Source organism: Pantherophis guttatus, chromosome 3, assembly GCF_059756535.1.
Source record: "Pantherophis guttatus breed Tessera chromosome 3, ASM5975653v1, whole genome shotgun sequence".
In the NCBI taxonomy this organism is placed as follows: Eukaryota; Metazoa; Chordata; class Lepidosauria; order Squamata; family Colubridae; genus Pantherophis; species Pantherophis guttatus.
Window position 1 is genome coordinate 49,853,589 of NC_142065.1, and position 20,976 is coordinate 49,874,564.

Here is a 20,976-nt window from a genome sequence, read left to right on the forward strand (position 1 = left end):
GAAGGGTAATCCCACCATCCTGGAGCTGAGGTCTTTTGTTTTGTAGATAGACTGGCTCAGTCTTTTGTCTTGTAGATAAGCTGGTACCAAAATATCTACTGGGGGCAGGGAGCTGGGGTCTTTTGTTTCTGTTTCCTTTAACATTTTTATTTCTCTTTTTGGGGAAATATTCTGCCTTTTTAATATTTCCTAGAATATTTCATTCTTCTAGGAGAGGAGTGGATGCTAATTTTCTACACCCTCTATGTCTTTACAAACCTGATCCTACGTCTACTTTGAGGTAAAGATAAAACCATAGTTCCTCCTGCTACACTTATCTTCTGGGGACCCTCACCTGGTGTCTGTCTCCTTAATCTTGATGTGCAAAAGAGACAGGACTGTAACAGCTTGTGCTGCTTTTTTTGCCAATTAAAAAGTCCAAATGCACTATCTGAAATCATTTTTACAGTGCCCTCTCCTGGACATATAGTGAAGAGGTTGATGATCAGAGCATTTAGCCCTTCTTCCCCCTTGGGAGATCTTGTAAGTGATAAAAATGAAATATTTTGGTAAAAAAAGGGGCGAAGCAAAAACCAAACAAAATCCCACAACACTTTTATGTATTAAAGTGTAGACATTCAATATGAAAGGAGATCATTAACAAATTACTCTAGAAAACAGGTTTATGAATTAGTTAAGACAGAAATAAGCCACAAGATGGTGTTGGTCTGCTACAACTGAAGAGCCTTCTGCCTCCATTTTTTTTTAAAGTGCAATTTGCAAAATATTATTCTAGATCACAAGAGATTGTAAAGAAAAAGAACATGAACACAACCTGAAATATCAATGAAAGATGAAAGACAATTCTATAATTTACACAGAGAGATTTAAAAAATATAAATTTTAGCATAAAATAGCAATAACACTCTTTCTCCTCCTCCTTAATTAGTGCAAATTCTTAGCTACACAGATTGCATAGAAATAGAAGTCTCCTGAGAATGTTCCTTTGCTTCAAATTATTGGATATAATTCCTTAAAGATCTCAGAGGTTGCTGGAGAGATAGAGAATCCATTTCTTTTCTTACTCCAGCTTCTTTCTATGGATTTTTCTCTTTGTTCTATAATTACCAAACTTTTTTTTTTTTAACCAGGAGAGAAGATATATCTGATCCTGGGTAAATCTCAGTCCCTCCAGGTAGGCCAGATGGGAAACACAACTAAATGAGCTAATTTTATTTTATCGTAAGGCTACTTAACAGAATCTTGTTAAGTCTCCTGCTGTACAAATCTCCTGCTGTCACTTTTAACCACCTGTTGAATTAGTGCAGGTCCTTCCTAAATTTCTTCTTCTAACCATTAAGCCACTAGGAGCTCCTCCCTCTCTTGTCTGGTTGTTTCCTAGGCAGTCTCTCTTCCCCTTGTTCTTCATTTCCACATACCATTACAATAAGTGATCAAGAACCATTTGTCATTCATGGGGATATGAGTTATGCATTCATACTCTACAGTCTCACATATAAGCTATATTCATAGTACTCCTCATCAGAAAAAGAAAAATGCAAGAAAAAAATCCTGGACAATTCAAAATTAAATATACTGTACATACTAGTCTTTCTAGTGAAAATACATGTTTTCATACATACAAGTTATGCAAAGCTTCAACAGTCAATCAGTCGATCAGTCCTTCATTACAATATGGTCAATTATCAGAATTTAACTTAAAAAAGAAAAAAGAAAATTTACAAAATAAAAGCTAAAAGAACAATAACTAAATAATCAACGTGACTGGTTACAGTGGGTTTTAGCTTCAGCTCTAAAATCACTTAAGAAATCAAGTTCCAGTTCAATTATTATCTGTTCTAACCTGAGTAGGATTTTGACAATAATCTCAAAACTATAGATTTGTATATAGGAATACATTTAATTAGTCTCTTTTTATTTCTATTTTTCCTTATTGTGTATGCTATCGATAAACCTCTTATATAAACTTTTGTTGTATCCATAAGTTTTGAGTTGTAGTTTCTTCATTCCAATTTTCTTTTAAAAACAGGCCTAATTCTTTTTTTGAGTATTGAATAAAATTCTTCTCTTTCACTATCCTTTGGTTCATGGTCCATCTCCCTCTCTTCCTGACTTCTCCTTTCCAACTAATTTTTAATGGATTGTGGTCTGCCCAGGAATTGGCTTCAATTTCTATTTCCACAATGTCTTTCCCTGTTCTGGGTCCATCCACGCCATATCTATCCTTGACCATGATTTTTGGGGGTTAGAGAAGAAGGTATATTGCTTTTTTTGTGGGTTAATTTCTCTCCATGTATCTTTTAAGTTAAATTCCTGGGCCAATTCAAAAAAATGCGGGTGGGTAATATTTTCCTTTCATGATTTTTCTTTTTTCCAGTTTTGTAGTCTTTTTTAGGGTCTGTCGCTACATTGAAGTCACCTAATATGCATAGGTTATCTACTTCTAATTCTATTAGTTTTTTGTGTAACTTATTATAGTATTCTCTCTGATGTACGTTGGGTGCATAAATGACTACAAGTAATATTCTTTTTTGTTTTATTGAGATTTCAATCATTAATGTCCTTCCCTCATTATCTGCATACATTTGTTTGGGATTTAACCTTTCCTTTATATAAACTGCTATCCCTCTTTTTTTGGTTTCTGCCAATGCTACAAATAATTTCCCTAGTTTGGGGGCTTCCCAAAAAACCACTTTTCCCTTTTGGAATGTGCACTTCTTGTAGGCATACTATTTCCATGTTCAATTTTTGGAGTTTAGTAATTGTTTGTCTTCGTTTTATTGGTGCATTCAATCCATTTATGTTGATTGATATTAAATTCACCTCCTCCTCCATTAAATTACTTATTTGTCCTTCCTACTTCCCTTTTTTGTGTTACTCCCCTCTGCTGTCTTTTTCTTACACCCTCTCTGTATTGGTTTCCAGTCTCTAACTGCTCTTCCGATCCTCAATTTGATTCGTTTTCTTCTTGACTTTTGGATTCTAATTTCTCTCTACTTTCTAATTCCTCTCCAAAGTTTTGTTCACTGAATTCCTGAGCCTTTTCTACTGTATCTATTCTTATTTTTTTGTCTTCCCAGGTTATTAACGTTTGTTCTGTGTGCGCTGCGGGAGAGTCCAAGCGTGGGTTCAATTCCGTCTGATTGGTCAGAGACCGAGTTGTAATTTCTTTGGCCACACCTCTTCCGCCCCACCGAGCTCCAGTTTTTCAATGAAGACATGGATCTGGAGAGGACGTAGCCAAAATGATGAAACCGACCACTCCTGGACCCCAGACCCCTATGGAACCAGGGTGGGGTTGGACTCTCTCCCACAGCGCACATAGAATGAATATTCAGGTGAGTCCAATGTTCCTTCTTCTGTGCGCTGCTTGGAGAGTCCAAGCATGGGATATACCCAAGCTAAATCTCTCTAGGGTGGGAAACAGTCTGGTCCAAGGTCCCCTCGGCCGGAAGAATCCTCTGTAGTACTCTTCTTGAGAATGCTGCCTCTGCCAAGGCAAACATGTCCAATTTGTAATTCCTGATAAACGGTGAAGGGGAAACCCAAGTGGCTGCCCTGCAAATCTCCTGATTGGAAGCTTGCGTAGCCCAAGCGGCCGTAGTGGCTGCACTCCTGGTTGACTGAACCATAATACAGCCTGGAACAGGCCTTGCCTGATGTTTGTAGGCCAATACTATGCACGCCTTTAACTAGCGTCCAATGGTGGATGGGGACACCTTTTTGCCCATAGATCTGGGCTGAAATGAAACGAACAGCAATTCTGTCCTTCTGAAGGAAGCAGTTCTGTTGATGTATTTACGAAGTGCTCTATGCATGTCCAGTTTGTACCATCGCTGTTCCTGAGGATTTCTGGGATTTGGACAAAAATCTGGTAACATGACCTCTTGGGCCCTATGAAACCAAGAGTTAATCTTAGGCATGAATGTTGGATCTAAGAGTAACACGACCCTATTAGGATGGAAAATGCACAAATCTTGTCATATTGACAGGGCCAACTCCGAGATCCGCCTTGCCGATGTTTTTTTTTTTTTTAATTTGATTTATATGCCGCCCTTCTCCGGAGATTCAGGGTGGCTCGCAATAAGAAAGGCAACCTTGAAAGTCAAAAGTTTGAGACTAATGGCCCCTAAGGGCTCGAAAGGAGGAGATGTGAGTGCCTGCAGCACCAGTGACAGATCCCAAGTTGGGTATCTATGAACTGTTGGGGGTTGTAAATTGGACACCCCTTTCAGAAAACTACGCACCCTGGGGTGCTGAGAGAGTGGGTACATGCCCTCGCCTTTCAGGATTGTGGCCAAGGTGGCCACCTGCCTGTGGAGGGTGTTAGTGGACAGTCCCTTATCCAATCCCTTCTGAAGGAAGTCTAGTACCCTTGAGACTGAAGCCAATATAGGAACCAGCTTCACCTTGGTGCACCAGTGGCAAAAGAATGTCCATGTAGCTTTGTATATTCAGTTGGTTGTGGGGTGTCGAGAAGCTTGAATAGTCGAAATTACTTTGCCAGAAAAATGTCCCATCTTCAGGATCTCCCTTTCAAGTGCCAAATGGCCAACTGGAGCCACTGAGGGTTGGGTGATTCATGGCCCTTTGGCTGAGGGAGATCCTGTATGGAGGTATCATCCATGGGTAAGAGATAGACAGATTCACCACGTCCACAAACCACGGGCACCTTGGCCAGTGAGGTGCCACTAGTAGCACTTCCGCCTCTTCCTCCAAGATCCTTCTGACAACCCTCGGAATGAGAGGGGTTGGAGGGAAGGCTTATAACAGTCCTGGAGGCCATGCGCAGCAGAGGGCATTGGTCCCCTCAGCCCCGGGAGTCTGGAACCTGGTAAAGAACCTCGGCAGTTGAGTGTTCATTGGGCTGGCAAATAAATCCACAGCTGGATGACTGAATTTCTCCAATAGCTGGCAAAATAGGTCTGGGTGCAGGCACCATTTGGACAGGTCGATGGTTGTTCTGCTCAACCAGTCCGCCTGAATGTTGGAGATTCTGGAGATGTGCTCTTCTCGTAATGAAAGTAGGTACCTCTCCACCCAAAGACCTATTTCTCCCACTTCGCACATCAGGACCTTGGAGCGTGTGCCTCGTCGGTTCACATGTGATTTTGCTGTCACGTTGTCCATCAACAACACGTGGTGACCTGACGTCTCTTGAAATTGGCGTAGCGCCAGATGCGCTGCTCTTAGTTCCAGCCAATTGATGTCGTTTTGCAGTTCCTCCAGTGATCACCGACCCTGAGTCACTCAGGATTGCAGGTGAGTACCCCAGCCAAAAAGACTGGTGTCCAATGTTATGACTATTCGGTTGGGTTCCTTGAATTGGCAGCCTTTCTCCATGGCTGCTGACATCCACCAGTCCAAGGATTGAAGCACCCTCTTGAGGAACCTGGATTCGTGCATTGGAATTGCTGAGCCCTGACCTTTGACTTGGAAGCAGGAGCCATTGTAGGGCCCGTGCATGCAATCGTGCCCAAGGGATGATCACCAAGCATGAAATTATCTTTCCCAATAATTGGGAAAGAGGAATCAATGGTACTAGTCTGAGAGATCTGACCTGATTGACCATGGCTTTTATGCTGGATCAGTGTCCCTGAGAAAAGAAAACCTGGCAGGTGTTGGTATTGATCACTGCTCCTAAATGTATCAGACTGGTGGAGGGTATCCTTTGACTTTTCTCCCAGTTCACAGAGAAACCAAGATTCTGAAGGGTTTGGACCATAATCTGAAGGTCCTTTTCCACCTGAAGTGTGGATGATGACTGGATCAAAATGTCACCCAGATAACATTGCAGTTTGATGGGTCTCACCCGAAGATAAGCCACCACCACATCCAGCAGTTTGGTGAAGGTTCTTGAGGCTGAAGGGAAGCGCCCGGTATTGCCAATGGTGTCCTGCATAGGAGAATCTGAGGAACCTTCTGATGAGTACACGGAAGTATGCCTCTTTGAGATCTATTGATGTTAAAAGATCTCCCTGTCTGATGCAACCCAGTATGGTATGCAGGGATTGCATTTTGAACCATTTGTATTTTACGTGTACATTGACTTCCTTCAAATTTAGTATGGCTGTCTGCCCCCATCCCTACCCCGAGCTCTTGAGAACCAGAAAGGGGGTCAAATAAAAGCCGAGAACATTCTGCTCTACCGGTACCGGCTTGATGGCCTTGATGCTGGATGCTGGATCTCAGCTTCCAGCAGAACTCTCTTGGTGGCATTCCTGGGAACAGGGCATCGAATGAATCTTTTTGGTGGGTTGGAGCAGAATTCTAGAGTGAGCCTGAGCCTCACTGTCTGTAATGCCCAAGCATCTGTAGTGGTATCCTGCCATTGGCTGGCGAACATCTTTAACTGGCCGTCAATGGGATCCCTGACTGGAAGTCACTTTGTTCGACAGTAAGGGCAGCTATTGACTCCCTGAAAGGGTCACCTGGATTGTGACTGTTTAGCCCTGTCTCAAAAGGATGATCTATCTTGCGAGTGATCCATACCTTCGGCAAAGTGGCAATGTCCTCAGTTGTGTGGCTGATCTCAGCGCGGAATAACAAGCCACGCTCGCTGCAGTGCTTCAGCGACACTTCGCCAACCCTACGATCTCCACAAACCCGTGTTATTTTATTTTATTTTATTTTATTTGTATTCCAATTGCAAGGGAAAACTAATTTCGTGTCCCTAGGCCGACTGAGTTGAAAAACTGGAGTTCGACCGGGCGGAAGAGGCGTGGCCAAAGAAATTACAATTCAGTCTCTGGCCAATCAAATGGAATTGAACCCACGCTTGGACTCTCCAAGCAGCGCACAGGAGATGCCCTCATGTCACTTTTTTCAGTGCTCTTATAATTTTGAACAGTCACTAAACAAATGGTTGTAAGTCAAGGAGTACCTGTATTTTGTTTTTAACAGCTCCTATTACCATAGATTGTGTACACCATTTATTTTACCCAAAATTCTTAAAAGTTGCTGCAGCTCATCACAATTATTTTTCTATCGCTATTCAGTTTTTATTGTACATGTAGTCCTCAATTTACAACCATTTGTTTAGTGACTGTTCAAAGTTACAACAGCACTGAAAAAAGTGGCTTAAGTTACGACCGTTTTTCATACCTATGACCATTGCAGGATTCCCATGGTCATGTGATCATAATTCGGATGCTAGGTAACCGGCATGTATTATGATGGTTGTAGTGTCCCTGGGTCACATGATCACCTTTTGCAATCTTCTAACAAGCAAAGTCAATGGGGAAGTTAGATTCACTTAACAACCTGTGTTACTAACTTAATAACTGCAGTGATTCATTTAACAATTGCAACAAGAAAGGTCCTAAAATGGGGCAGAACTCATTTAACTGTCTTGCTTAACAATTGATATTTTGGGCTCAATTGTGGTCGTAAATCAAGGACTACCTGTACTATGTAATTGAAATTTTGTTATCCAACGCTTTTATTGATCAGTGATCAAATATATTTTGTCTGTGTCTATGAATGCTATTTCCTTCACAAGAATCACATTTCTTTATTGATTAACATATTTTCTCACATCGTGACTTTGGGATCTTGGTGACTGTAGTAAAATCAACTCCTTTTTTCAGGAAGTTATCTACAACTAGCTCAATGTTTTCTTAATGAGCAATAATCCTTAAGTGAATATTGCACGTAGCAGCACTGGAACATTAAATCTAACAACACGACAATTGTCCACTCTAAAAAAAAGTATATCCAATGATTTGCTGACATTTTTATTTAACATTTGGAGTCTTGCTGACCAAAAATATAAATAAGATTATTTATATTTTTAGTCAGCAAGATTCCAAATATTAAATAAAAATGTTAGCAAATTATTGGACATACTTTTTTCTGACTTACTATGGGCCAGCTAAACTTGCACCAAACTGGAGGAAGGTGTCCTTTCTTCCACAACGTCCAGAGTCAGAGAATAGAAAAGAAATATAGCCAGCCCTTTTCTCAAAACACACAGAGGAAATAAGGAGCTCAGCGCCAAAGAAAACCTCTGTGAACTCAAGCATTAAAATCCCAACAGCTAAGTAGAAAGCTGAGCCCCTTGGACATCAACGGTGGGGCCATGCAGCAGACTCCGGAAAAGCCAGAATAGCAGGTCGATGACAACATGAACAGACCTGAATATCTGAACAAATGTGTAAGAGGTTAATTAAAATACACATATCAGCTCACAGGCACACAAAAACCAAGTGTACTGTCGTGTAGGGCCTCTTGCAGACAGACAAGACTATTGCTAACTAATAAAATTTTATCCGCAACTATGCAGGCTTAACTGCTGCTTAAGTTTCACAATAAAAAAATAAAATGCCTGAACCTTTATTATGGTTTCAAAGGAAGACTTAAGACCTGACTATAGATAAAAGGCTTAGAACAAAAGAAACAACATCCTCTGACTGGTTTGTTGTGTAGCAGTATTTTAAAACAGCACCATGATCATACATATGTCTTTTTCATGAACTTTTAGATCTTGACAGGCAAAAGCCATCAAAGTTGGGCACGTATACAATAATTGTGTGAAGAAAATTCTACAGTTTTATTTGCATGTGAATAGCTTTTATGTGGTTTAGATAGATTTAGGAAGGTGAATAAGATCCTGATCACAAACTTCAAGATGCTTCCTTGATATCCTTGTCAGTTTACAAATATTCACCATATATATGTATGCATATATGTATGGGTGTGTAAACATTTGTAAACTGAAAATGTATCTCTAATCAGATTAATACATAGCAATATTGCATCAGATGGATTCAGCAAGTACTCTCTAATGGTGGGTATATTAATAATACAATTTTACCTTACCTTTAATAATACAATTTTACCTTAGGCAAATTAAGTACTCTGTAGGTTAATATAATCTTTTGTAGAACTCTCAGCAATAAACTGCTATTCCTTATCTTCAGTTCACAACAAGGTAACTGAAGCAACTAATTAAACTAGTTGCTACAAGACTCTCAATCTAATGCTTGCTTTATTAAAGGGAACTTAAATCATCAAAAGACGCTTTAATTTAGCAAACAGACCAAATTCCTGGTTCAATCTGGTTAAAGGTCACTCAGAATCTTATTAGAGATAAAGCAAGATAAGATACAGGAAATTATTCTATCCAATAGCTGAATTTCAGACAAACTTCTTTATTATCTCCAGAAAAAGCAACCCTTGTTTTGTTATCAAACCACTTGTTCTCCTTCCCACACTGAAGTCAGGAAACAGGAATATTAAGGCTCTAGTCCTCACTATTGCTATGTTCAGCTTTAGATGCCTTTCATGCTCATCCATTTTATGTTGCTTTATTTCTGATAAATAACCTATCTTGCCTATATCATAATTTTGCATAATCGATATTGGTTCACTATGCAGAGGCAAAGTCCAATACTATCTGGAATTCTTTCCCAACTCTTAGAAAAATACCTGGCCACAAACTGGTGGAGAACAGAAATAACACGGCAGGATCACAAGTTCTCATCAGACCCATGATGAAAGACTTGAACTGGTTGCCAAGTGCCTTTGTTTTCTAGGTTCAACTTAAAACACTGATTTGCATAGTTAAAGTCTTCTGGAAAGATCTTGATTTTTAACATATCAATATTCCTAGTCAGCATTCTCTAGAATCCATTATTATTAAAGCAATTCTATCAGAAGTAAAATACTGATTTAAAAAAGAGATATTTATTATCAGGAAAAAAATCTTGTTTTCACCCGATTTTCACCTTGCCAAAAGGTGCATAGTTCACAGCTACCTGATTGCACTCAAAGTCTCTGTGGTCTGTTTAAACAGAGAAATGCATCCACTCTGGGAAAGAGCTTAAAGTCAATCAGACAAGACAAGACAGGCAAAGGGGCCCCTAACAGAGTAGTATGAAACATAAGGATGTAAAGGAATATATCTTTTGAGAACAAGGAAAATAGTATGTAGAATAATAAAAATATTACATATTTGAGGTTATCCTATTTGCTGGCACATCTGTTTGTTTGCAGCATAGGAAATTTCATCAGCTATTATTTCTAGGAGGCACCAAGCAGAAGGTGCCAGGTCAAATATGGACCCTCTCTTCCCAAATAACCACTATTATAAGAGAAAAAGTTATACAGGAATCTACTGGGTTCAATTCACTCTACCAAGATAACCTGCAAATTAGGCCTAAGTATTTTCAGAGCAACTGCATAGATAAAATAGGTAGAGAAACACAAGTAATCTGTACATAAGTTCCAGACACATGAAACAGTGGTGCACATTGCTGTATTAGAGGTAAATAAACTTATTACTCCTTTTCAAATTATACAATACAGGGAGTCCTCAATTTATAACCACAATTGGGACTGAATATCTAGTTGTAAATTATTATGGTTGTATGTCAAGGCATACGACTATATTTATTTATTTATTTGTCCAATTTATATGCCCCCCTTCTCCATAGACTCAGGGCGGCTTACAATGCATTATAGCAATAGCCTGCATACCTTTATGTATATACCTGCTTATTAGGGCTTTCGCCCCCCCCCCCAAGCGGTGTTGTTCTATACAAAGCTGGCTTATTGCCCCCACAATCCAGGTCCTCGATTTACCTACCTTGAAAGGATGGAAGGCTGAGTCAACCTTGAGCCTGGTGAGATTTGAACTTGCATTAATTCCAGGCAGCTGGCAACTAAGTGCTAGCACTTAACAGCACTTAGTCCACTGCACCACCGAGGCTCATCGGTGTATGTGACTGGACCCAATTTTACAATATTTTTTGCAAGTTGTTAAGTGAATCCATGGTCATTAAGCAAATTCCTTGATCGTGTGAACCCATTTTTCTGAATGGGCAAAAAATTGTGATCATATGACCCACAGAACACTGCAACTGATTGCAAAGATGAGCCAGTTGCCAAACACCACAAACAAGGAGGAAATTGAATTAGTTCAAGAATCTATCTTCCTTTGATCCAAAATTGTTCTTGATGGCAGTTCTACTCCTGAAATCAAACACAGTATACCTTAGGCTGCACTGGAATGGTTAACATGAATCAGATCTGGAAAAGCAGAGATATTGATATAAACACAAAAGCAGGATAGTTACAGCAATAGTCTTTCCTATAATTATGTACGGGTGTGAGAATTGGACACTAAGAATGGCTGATTGAAGAAGAATTTATGTCTTTGAATTGTGGTGCTGGTGTAAATTATTGTCTATACCATGGACAGCCAGAGTAACTAAAAGAAAAGTGATAAATCATATAAAATCAGACACATCACTAGAAGCTAAAATCATAAGACTAGGTCTGATTTACTTTGTCCATGTCATGCGTGCAAATCTGAGAAGGCAATAATGCTAGTTAGTGGAACAAGAAGAAAAGGCAAGCAAAGAACATGCTGATGACACAAAAATCAATCTAACCAGTTGTCAAGAGGGAATGTATACCTACCAGCTTCATTACAATAGTCCTTGACTTACAACAGCTCATTTAGTGACCGTTTGAAAGTACAATGACATTGAAAAAAGTGATTTATGACTGTTTTTCACACTTATGACCATTGCAGCATCCCCATGGTCATGTGATTAAAATTAAGATGCTTGCAACTGGTTTGTGTTTATGATTGTTGCAGTGTCCCAGGGTCATGTGATCACCTTTTTGCGACTTTCTGACAAGCAAAATCAACAGGGGAGCCAGATTCACTTAACAACCATGTTACAAACTTAACTGCAGTGATTCACTTAACAACCATGGCAAGGAAGGTTGTAAATTGAGGCAAAATTCACTCAACAACTGTCTCACTTAAGAACAGAAATTTAGGGCTCAACCATGGTCGTAAGTCGAGGACTGCCTATAATGTGATAACTGTTTCCATTGCTAATGTAAAGAATGGCATTCAGTCTATGGTATCATGAATTTAGTGTTGCTTGTTTATTGTTCTGGATATCATTTCCCTGGAAAGTATAATCCCTGTTAACATATGTAGTACATTCCTTCATCACTCAGTCTCAAAGCCATGTAGCAGGATTGAACGTGGGGAAAGAAAATGAATATGATAGAGAATTGATGATTTCCAAACCTGTTCAAGAAGTGACACCCTTGTTTTCATAAATTAATGACCAAAAGATGACTCACACCTATACTAATCAAGAAGGGACTAGCAGGCTTTCCAAAGAACGTTTGAAAGTTTACTTTGGCATTGAGTTTATTTCCACACTTTGTCCCTCTACTATGAGTCTCATTTAATTTGCTGTTAACTCATATACATTAGTAGATGTGCTGCTCATCTCTGTATCAACAAAGTAGAAAGCTGGGGCTTCCCTACTAGGAGTGATACTTTCCTTTTTTTAAAAAAAAGACCAGAACAGAAAAAAGAGCCTCTCATATCCAGAGAGTCACTGCCCTAAGCAATTTAAGATAGAAATTTATGTTTAAAAATGTTAAATGATCCTTATTGGAAATTCACTTCAGTGCAGACTATAATTGTATCTTTAAAAGTCTGGTCATCTCTATCCCCAAGTTTCTTATGGACTTTTCCATTATAACCAACAGATAATATCCTCCTTTGTCACAAATTTATTACTCATGTAAGGTATATATTCTATTCTAATCTTTGGTAAGAACAGTGATTCCTGGCCAGTTCTAATTATAGTTGATGGTTCTCCACTTCAAGATCAGTAAGAAGAGATGAAAGATGATAAATATATAAATTGTGGCTTTTTAATTTGCATCTGTTCTGATATTTTCTGCATTCTGGAAGTGCTATGTATTCCCTTATCACAAGATAAGGTGTTCACACACTTATAAACCATAAAGAACTGGAAGCCTAGTTGAGAAGACAGACAAAATAATATTTGAATCTCTGATACATAGACCAAACTACAATAAAAAGATAAAAGTAAAAGATGATTCAGCCTGGCTCTTTAAATTGTGGAATACCGTGTTTCACCAAAAATAAGACCCTGTCCTATATTTTTTTGAACCCTGAAATAAGCACTTGGCCTTATTGCCATGCACTCAAAAGCCCAATTGGGCTTATTATCAGGGGATATCTTATTTTGGGGGAAACAGGATAATGGCAAAAAGTTGACCGAGAGAAAATTTTCTGTACTCTTCTTCCGTCATTATCCTGCTACCCTGTTTTCCTCTGAACTACCTCAAACTGTCCAAAAGAAATCATGACCATGCAAAGAGATTTTTCAAAGAGGCACAGGTATATATGTGTGTGGGGAGAGAGAGAGTGATGAATCTGGGTGCTTGGCATGGATGCATGCTATTTTGGATAGGTCTGGTTTTCCACTAAGATTGCAATCATTTGCATGCTTATATGTAAACTAGCTGAATACCCGTGCTCCGCTATGAAACTATGTGATCGGGCTTCTCTCCCTCAGGCTTGCCCCACAGAAGCCTTCCCTATCCTATCCCGTTCTTTCCAGAGTTATTTTCAGATTGGGAGGGGGAGTAGAACGTCTAACTAATTAGCATCAGAGCGTGTTAATAATAATAATAAGAAGAAATACTAATGATCTGATGGTCATTTTGAAAAATCCTTTCTTAGTGAGCACCTAGAAGCCAAGAGGAACATGTGTGCCAAATTTCAAGATTGTAGGCTTTACGGTTCTGGAGATTTTGTGATTGTGGCGTGAGTGGTTTTCGCTTTTATATATATGTAGATAAGAGGTAAGCATGGAATAAATGGGATTTGTTTCAAGGAACTGAGTCATAAACAAGATGATAGTCAGCTGAATGCTTGCTTCCCCCAAATTCTTCTAAAGGATTAAGGTAATAATGAGTATCCAAGAAGAAGAGTTTCCATAGTAAATCTCAAGAGAGTTAATTGTTCTTATGTGCTTTTGTAACAGAGGTTGATATCTAGTATCATTCATTATACCAATGATTAAAGGTCAATGCAGTACAAAGAAAACAGTACTTATCCTAAGGCAGACAGATGGCAGTGAATGATAAATAGGAAACTAAAAGAATTAATATATGCTCAGGTAAAATGTTTAATTCAATAACAGTCCCAATGACTCAATAAGTTAAATAAACTAAATTCTCCAGTGCAGTAAGAGGTCAACAATCAATGTAATCAGTAAAAGGCATCCTTTAATACAATAGTTCAGAAATTGTATTAGAACAAAGGAAATGCTTATTTATAGCACGTCGAGATCACATTGCAAAGGGGGCAAAATAAAGGTGGAAGTAACAAAATTAATTTAAATTAACAATACATTTTAACTTACATCCAAATTTAAGCAATCCACATTGGCTCATGTTGTAGTTTACTTTCAGGATTAAATAAGAAGCATATAAACAAACAAACCAAAAACTTTTAATGCCCTCTCAGAACCTCATACACAGGAAACAGAAATGGATAATCTGATTCTCAATTTCAGAGGTTAAAAGTCTTAAAATTAGCCAAATTGAACATACAGAAAACTTGAAAGAGAGAAGCTGAGTAAACATAGAGAAAGCAAAGGAGAAAAAGGTGGACCTTGTTTCAATGAGAAAGAAGTTAAAAAGATGTAACAGGACACCCTGGATATACTGGCAGTTGAGGCAAAGAGCACTTCTAGACAGATATATATGTAATCAGTAAGAATCTACTCAATGGAGGTTTGACTGGACTTGTGTTGTATGATCCCACTGACTGTACAAGACACCTTCAAAAATCTCTTTGCATTTTTCTCTCTATATCCTTCACTTCTTGACAGTTAGCTAGCTTCTTGTTAATCCCAAATTATAGAATAAACCACTAAATGCAGTTCTTCTAAAATGTGTCATTCATATGATTTCCTATCATGCAACAACCTTCAAGTTTGATGGAAAACACGTTTAATGGGATTTACTAAAATTCCTCTTTCAATAGGATTCCTCTACATTGCTGATATGGCATAGTGAGCAAAAGGCTTCTTTTCAGTCTTGGTCTGCATCAGTGTAACAGGAGTAATGTTTTGCAACCCACAAGATAAATGGACAGAAATATATGTGAACACATGGATGAACATTATTGGGGGGAGAAGTGGGATTAAATTAAATCATTTAATGCTTCTCCTTTGTGAAGAATGAAGAATCGGTTTTTATTTCACTGACCACTGGGGGATAAGTGGGAAAAAATGACTGGAATTTATTAGCTGCTATCTTAACTCAGCTCCTGGTTAGCTTAAACTGAAGAGTAATTGGTGGGAGGTCTCTGTGAGTTTCATATATAAATATATATCACAACATGCTAAATACTAAAGACATTTAAGATTGGTATATGAAATAGTGGTATGATTTTAAATACATTCAACTACAACTTACAACCATTCATTTAGTGACCATCCAGTTACAATGGCACTGAAAAATGCGACCAGATTTGGGACCAGATTTCACATTTACAATCATTGCAGCATCTCAATGGTCACATGATCCAAAATCTGCCAATTGGCAATCGGCATGTATTTATGATGGTTGAACTGACCTGCAGTAATGTGATCGCCATTTGGAACATTCCCAGCTGGCTTCCGACAAGCAAAGTCAGATTCGCTTAATGGCCGCATGATTCATTTAACAACATTCCCTTAACAACTGTGGCAAAAAGATTGTTAAGTGGGGCACAACTCACTTAACAACTGCTTTGCTTAGCAATAGAAATGTTGGGCTCAATTGTGGTCGTAAGTAAAGGACTGCCTGTAGTATTACAAGTGACTGGTAAATGGGAAGAAGGGGAGACAGATCTCAAAAATAGTGAATCAGAATGAGCTGTCTGTATAATCAGTAGCAAATATGAGCCTATATAAAGACTAAACCACCTGGGCTACACATGGATCCCTTTAAGTTGTGTACTTGTCTTTTAGGATAAACCTGCAGTCTAACCAGGAAGGAAAATAATCTTTGAGAAATTCACTCTTTTTGTACTATGTTCTAGAAATGCAGGCATGTACAGAGCTCCCTTCTATATTGTATAAACCCCTAAAATTGCCAAGGTTTGGAAGATTTCCCACTTTTTTGGTGGATGACAGTTTGTGTCCCACTATCACCCTATCATGGTGCAATTACAGATCTACTATATGAGAGCAAGATTCCAAAGCCAGCTGCTTCTCCTACCAGCGATTTTCCCTTAAAATGTGTTTGAAATATAGAACTTGGAGATCACAATCTTTCAACATGAGACCCTGGGGCAGTGGGAGTGGGAGGGGCAGCATTTCACTGGTGATATGTCAGTGTTTAAATAACTCTGAAGAATCCCAGCTGTTGCTCCTGTTTTTACTTACACTTGTGTATCCAGACACAACAAAAGATAGTTCTACAACAATATTTTCCTAATACGCAGTTGGACATGGGTGCTAAAGCGTTAAAGTTTTTCAAAACAATTTTGACTTGAGCTGCAGAAAATGGAAGGATGTTGCAGAGAACATATGTCAACATACTGTAACTACAGAAAGCAGGCAGCTCCAGAATGGGGAGGGGGACATTGGTGAAGAATGGTCCTTGTCAGGAAGAACGAAACAAAGTATTAGTAAAGAAAGTACTGCGGTAGCATTGGAGGCCAGCAATAAGCCCAACAGCAAAAGCAATTTATTATGACAAGCATTCTAACAATGAGTTTCTTAAACTTTTCAAGACGACACTCTCTCTACAAAATGAGAAACTTCTAGAACTCTTCAATAAAAGAATATGGAAATAACACTTAATAATACTTTTTATTTTCCCTTACTTACAATTATATTAATTAGATATATATGAGCCTACATATAATGGTGTTTTTTAATCTATGTCTAGAGTAAAATTTGGTGTTATATTTAGCTTAGTCTTTATCTTTGTTGTTGTAAGTGCTGAAAATCCACAGTAACCATTCTATTTTGAAGAGTAACAGAGTTGGAAGGAACCTTAGAAGTCTTCTAGTTCAACCCTTTGCTCAAGCAGGAAACCCTTTACCATTTCAGATAAATGGTTGTCTAATCTCTTGTTAAAAACTTCCAGTGTTGGAGCACCCACAACGTCTGGATGCAAGTTGTTCCACTTAATAATTGTTCCAACAGTCCGGAAATTTCTCCTTATTTCTAGGTTGCTTCTCTCCTTGATTAGTTTCCATTCATGGCTTCTTGTCCTGCCCTCAGGTGCTTTGGAGAATAGCTTGACTCCCTCTTCTTTGTGGCAACCCCTGAGATATTGGAACACTGCTATCATGTCACCCCTAGTCCTTCTTTTCATTAAACTAGACATACCCAATTCCAGCAACCATTTTTTATAGGTTTTAGTCTCCAGGCCCCTAATCATTTTTGCTGGTCTTCTCTGTACTCTTTCTAGAGTCTCAACATCTTTTTTTACATTGTGGCAACCAAAACCAAAACTATTTCAACTATTTCATACTTGCATCACTGCATATGATTACACTTTGTATCGGAAAATACTGTTACCTAAACCTTACAATTAAGGTGCAAAAATATCAAAAAAAATTGGGTTCAGTAAAGTGATGCCTCAACTTACCATTGCAATGAATTAAGATCATAATTCCTGGCTCAATTACATTTGTAAATCGAGGGCTACCTGTACTTCCTGCATGTGCTTTGCAAAGAGGTTATTGGTTCAACACAGGCTACCCCAGAGATTGAATTCAGGTATAAAAAAAGTTATTAGTTTGGATATTGGAGATGAAGAATATAATAAATAAAAAAAGCAAAGTTATCATCTGACTCAGTATGAGGGCAACTTCATATACATGGTCCATACATTTCCAATTTCAGAAGAAAAATATAAGCAATACTTAATCCTGACAAGTTCAGAAACAAAAAAGGGTGGGAGAAGAAAAACATTCTTGATAGTCTATAATTAAGCTCTTCTCTTTTTTGTGACTACATGTTCAGTGATTTTGTTTATCCTTAAGCAAACAGCTGACAGTAGCTTTGGCAGGCAGGCAAACACAGAGGCAGCCAATTCATCTGTTAGCTACCTGTATCCAAGACTTGCCAAGACTTGCTCCTGATAAGCTGAGCTTCTAGGAATGTTGTCTCTGAACACATCCAGGAAAACCAGTAGCAACCTTGCACCGTTGTTTTGCTGGAACAAGAGCTGAAGATAAGGAATGTACAACTCAGGGACACATGAGCTCCCATGATATGCCTCAAAAGGATGAAAGTATGTGAATGTCCATATAAATGAAATTTCTGCCAAACATTCCTTTCTAATACTTGCAAATGCTCAGAGGCACTTACTAAGGACTTGCTTTGCTGTTCTAATGAGGAGATAACTATTATCCCATAATCCCCAGAAGCAAATCAAAACAAGCAATGCCACATTTCTAGAGAGCAAAGCTCCCCAGAATAAGTTTTTGGTTGTATAATTAAAAAAGGGTTAGGGCAGCTGGATACACATTCAGGCCAAGCTAAATCTTACAATCAAGGCTGTGCTCATGATGAACTTTGAATGTTCATAACTTCCTCTGTGTGTAAATCTACACAAGTCAATAGACTTGTGTAGACAGTTTTCCCAACTATATTACATAAAGTACCCTGAATTTTTAGGAAAAAATAAAACATCCATTACTAGTTTCCCTTCCTCAACTTGCTACTCTCCAAAATCTGGGATATTCTGAGCATTTTATTAATTCATTTCAAATATTTTAGCCTGCATTTCAATTTATAAAGACCTGAAATCATCTATATGATATCTAGGAATAAAGAGGATTGTAGCAGACAATATTTCATGTGAAAAATCCATTCTGTCTTGGAATAAAGCAGGTTAAGTTGACATAAAAATATAGAGATATGCACTACAGTAATAATAAAGTACATATCTGAGCTCTATTTATCTAGTACTTTTTCATTTTACACCCTCAAAAGTGAAGTGTTTTACTAGTAAAAAGTAAGAAGATGGGGTAACAAGTTAACTGCCAGACATCAATATTTACCATCTTTCCTCACCATTTTATCTTCAGTTTCCCCCACTGGAATAATAGTAAAAACCTGTTTTTTACTAGGCCATTGTTTAAAATAATATTTGCAAAATAAATCCAGCTATCACAATCCTGAACTCTCAGAAATGGTGGAGATTACAATACAGACCTCTGACAATAACAGAGGAAACCACTTGAGAGCAGTTTGCATTTCTCTGCAGGAAGTAGAATCAATAAACACTGTAGTACATAACCAGTGTATCTATTTAATGTCATATGATGGCATGGAATCATTAGAATCAGAAAAGTATTCAAGCATTCAACCATATCACTTAGTTACTCTACTTTTTATATGCGAGATACACAAAACAATGTGAGTAGAACAAAAAATGTGGGGCTTTATGGGATTACATTTTTAGTAGATATTTTCCGCATATGAGAGGCCACTGCTTGTCTACTTTAAACAACACAGGGCTCTTTCTGTATTATCATGGTGAAAGTGATTATATAAGGATGTACTTTTATTTTATCCAATTCACTAAATCAGAAATGATAGCTTCAACAATTAATTGGAAGAATTTTGTATTAGGATCTAATATGCAGCTTTTAGCATAAACAGGATTTTGGGGGGGGGGGGCTTAAAAGTTATAACATTTAAAAGTAAGCATTTTAAGCAATGTGTAAATTTCTTACCGAGACAGTTATGACCATCATGTGCAAGATGAAAGCCGTCATAGCAGGTACATCGATAATTCCCTGGGATATTGACACATTCATGAACACAGCCAGCATTGTCATCACGTTCACATTCATCAACATCTGAATAAAGAAAAGAGAATATATGTGATAAGGAAGAACTTCAGAACTAAAAATCCACAAAGCTCCTATCAAGTATTTATAAAAAGACTAAATTGAGAAAAACAGGGATGCGCCCTTTCACCTCATACTGATGGAGAAAACCTGTAATGAGAAGGATAACAGACTTCAGCCAAACACAATTTCAACTCTCCACACAGTTGTGAAACCTGTGAAATCTTAAACTTCCTAGTCTCATCTAGGATTATAACTGCCCTTGCTTCAACATGGGAATATGGGGGAAGCCACAACAAGTGTTCTCATCATCTTTCATCCAAAGTGGCTTTCATTCAACTTTCATTCAAATCTATTCTAAAATTAGAGGAAGTAGAAGTAGACAATTCTCTGGGTAATTGTTGCAGAGATATTTCTTATCTAAACAGAGAAACAGAATGACCAAGGACAAAAACAAAAAACCAGTGGGATGGGAGCAGCTTCCAATTTTCTGCCCCCTAATTGTAGCTGACTGCCCTTCAGCAACCAATAGGACCAGTCTACCTAGCCTCTAGAGCAGGGTGGGCAAATGTGGCCCTTTTACAACCTGTGGACTTCAACTCCCAGAATTCCTGAGACAGCTTGGCTGTCTCAGAAATGCTGGGAGTTGAAGTCCACAGGTTGTAAAAGGGCCACAGCTGCCCACCCCTGCTCTAGAGGGCTAGTCTCCAGCATGTGAAGGGCAGGCCAGTCAACCCAGCCTTTGGAGGCTTAGGGCAGGACCACTCTACTGAACCTCTGGAGGATGGGATAGCAGTGCAGCAGTATTGGAGCAACCACGAACTTGCCAAACTTCAATTCCATGGGAGTCATGGGTCCTGGATTTGGAGTGCATACTATACATTAGCCCTTTTGAGGTATCGGTACAAAAACTGTTGTCCTATGGTGTGCTGTTTTGTCCACTTAAATGTTACTCACACAAGAGTTTTATTAGTCTGTACTGTAGATGTTCCAGTACATTACACTGATAATACTTTAATGATTTGTTTATTTAACAAATTATACCCCAGTTCAATAAAGACAAAGCTGTTCTTCATCCCCATTATTGTGTGCTAAATTCTTACTTATACTCAGTGGTTGGAGCTAATTCTTACAAAGTCATTAAACTCTGCTTGTTACTGCTGCTACAAATACAGATTGCCTAGTCACTACCATTGTCCAATAGAATTTCCAAAATAACAGCACTGTATTTTTCTCTCTTTCACATTAGGTAATGGTCCATTGGAATGACTTTAGGAGACAGTAGGAAGATCCACAGGCTAGACAGTCATCATGCA

At 38.4% G+C, this 20,976-nt stretch overlaps 1 protein-coding gene across 12 annotated transcripts in view; it reads right to left on the minus strand.

The window, feature by feature from the left end:
* The window catches only part of SCUBE3 (signal peptide, CUB domain and EGF like domain containing 3), a 121,390-nt gene that overhangs the window by 70,828 nt on the left and 29,586 nt on the right, over positions 1 to 20,976 (minus strand). For all 12 annotated transcript variants that reach the window (XM_087891010.1, XM_034414592.3, XM_087891008.1 and 9 more), the window contains one exon: positions 19,544 to 19,669. In XM_087891010.1, the coding sequence (XP_087747136.1) occupies positions 19,544 to 19,669 (126 nt within the window). The remainder of the gene's footprint in view (positions 1 to 19,543; positions 19,670 to 20,976) is intronic.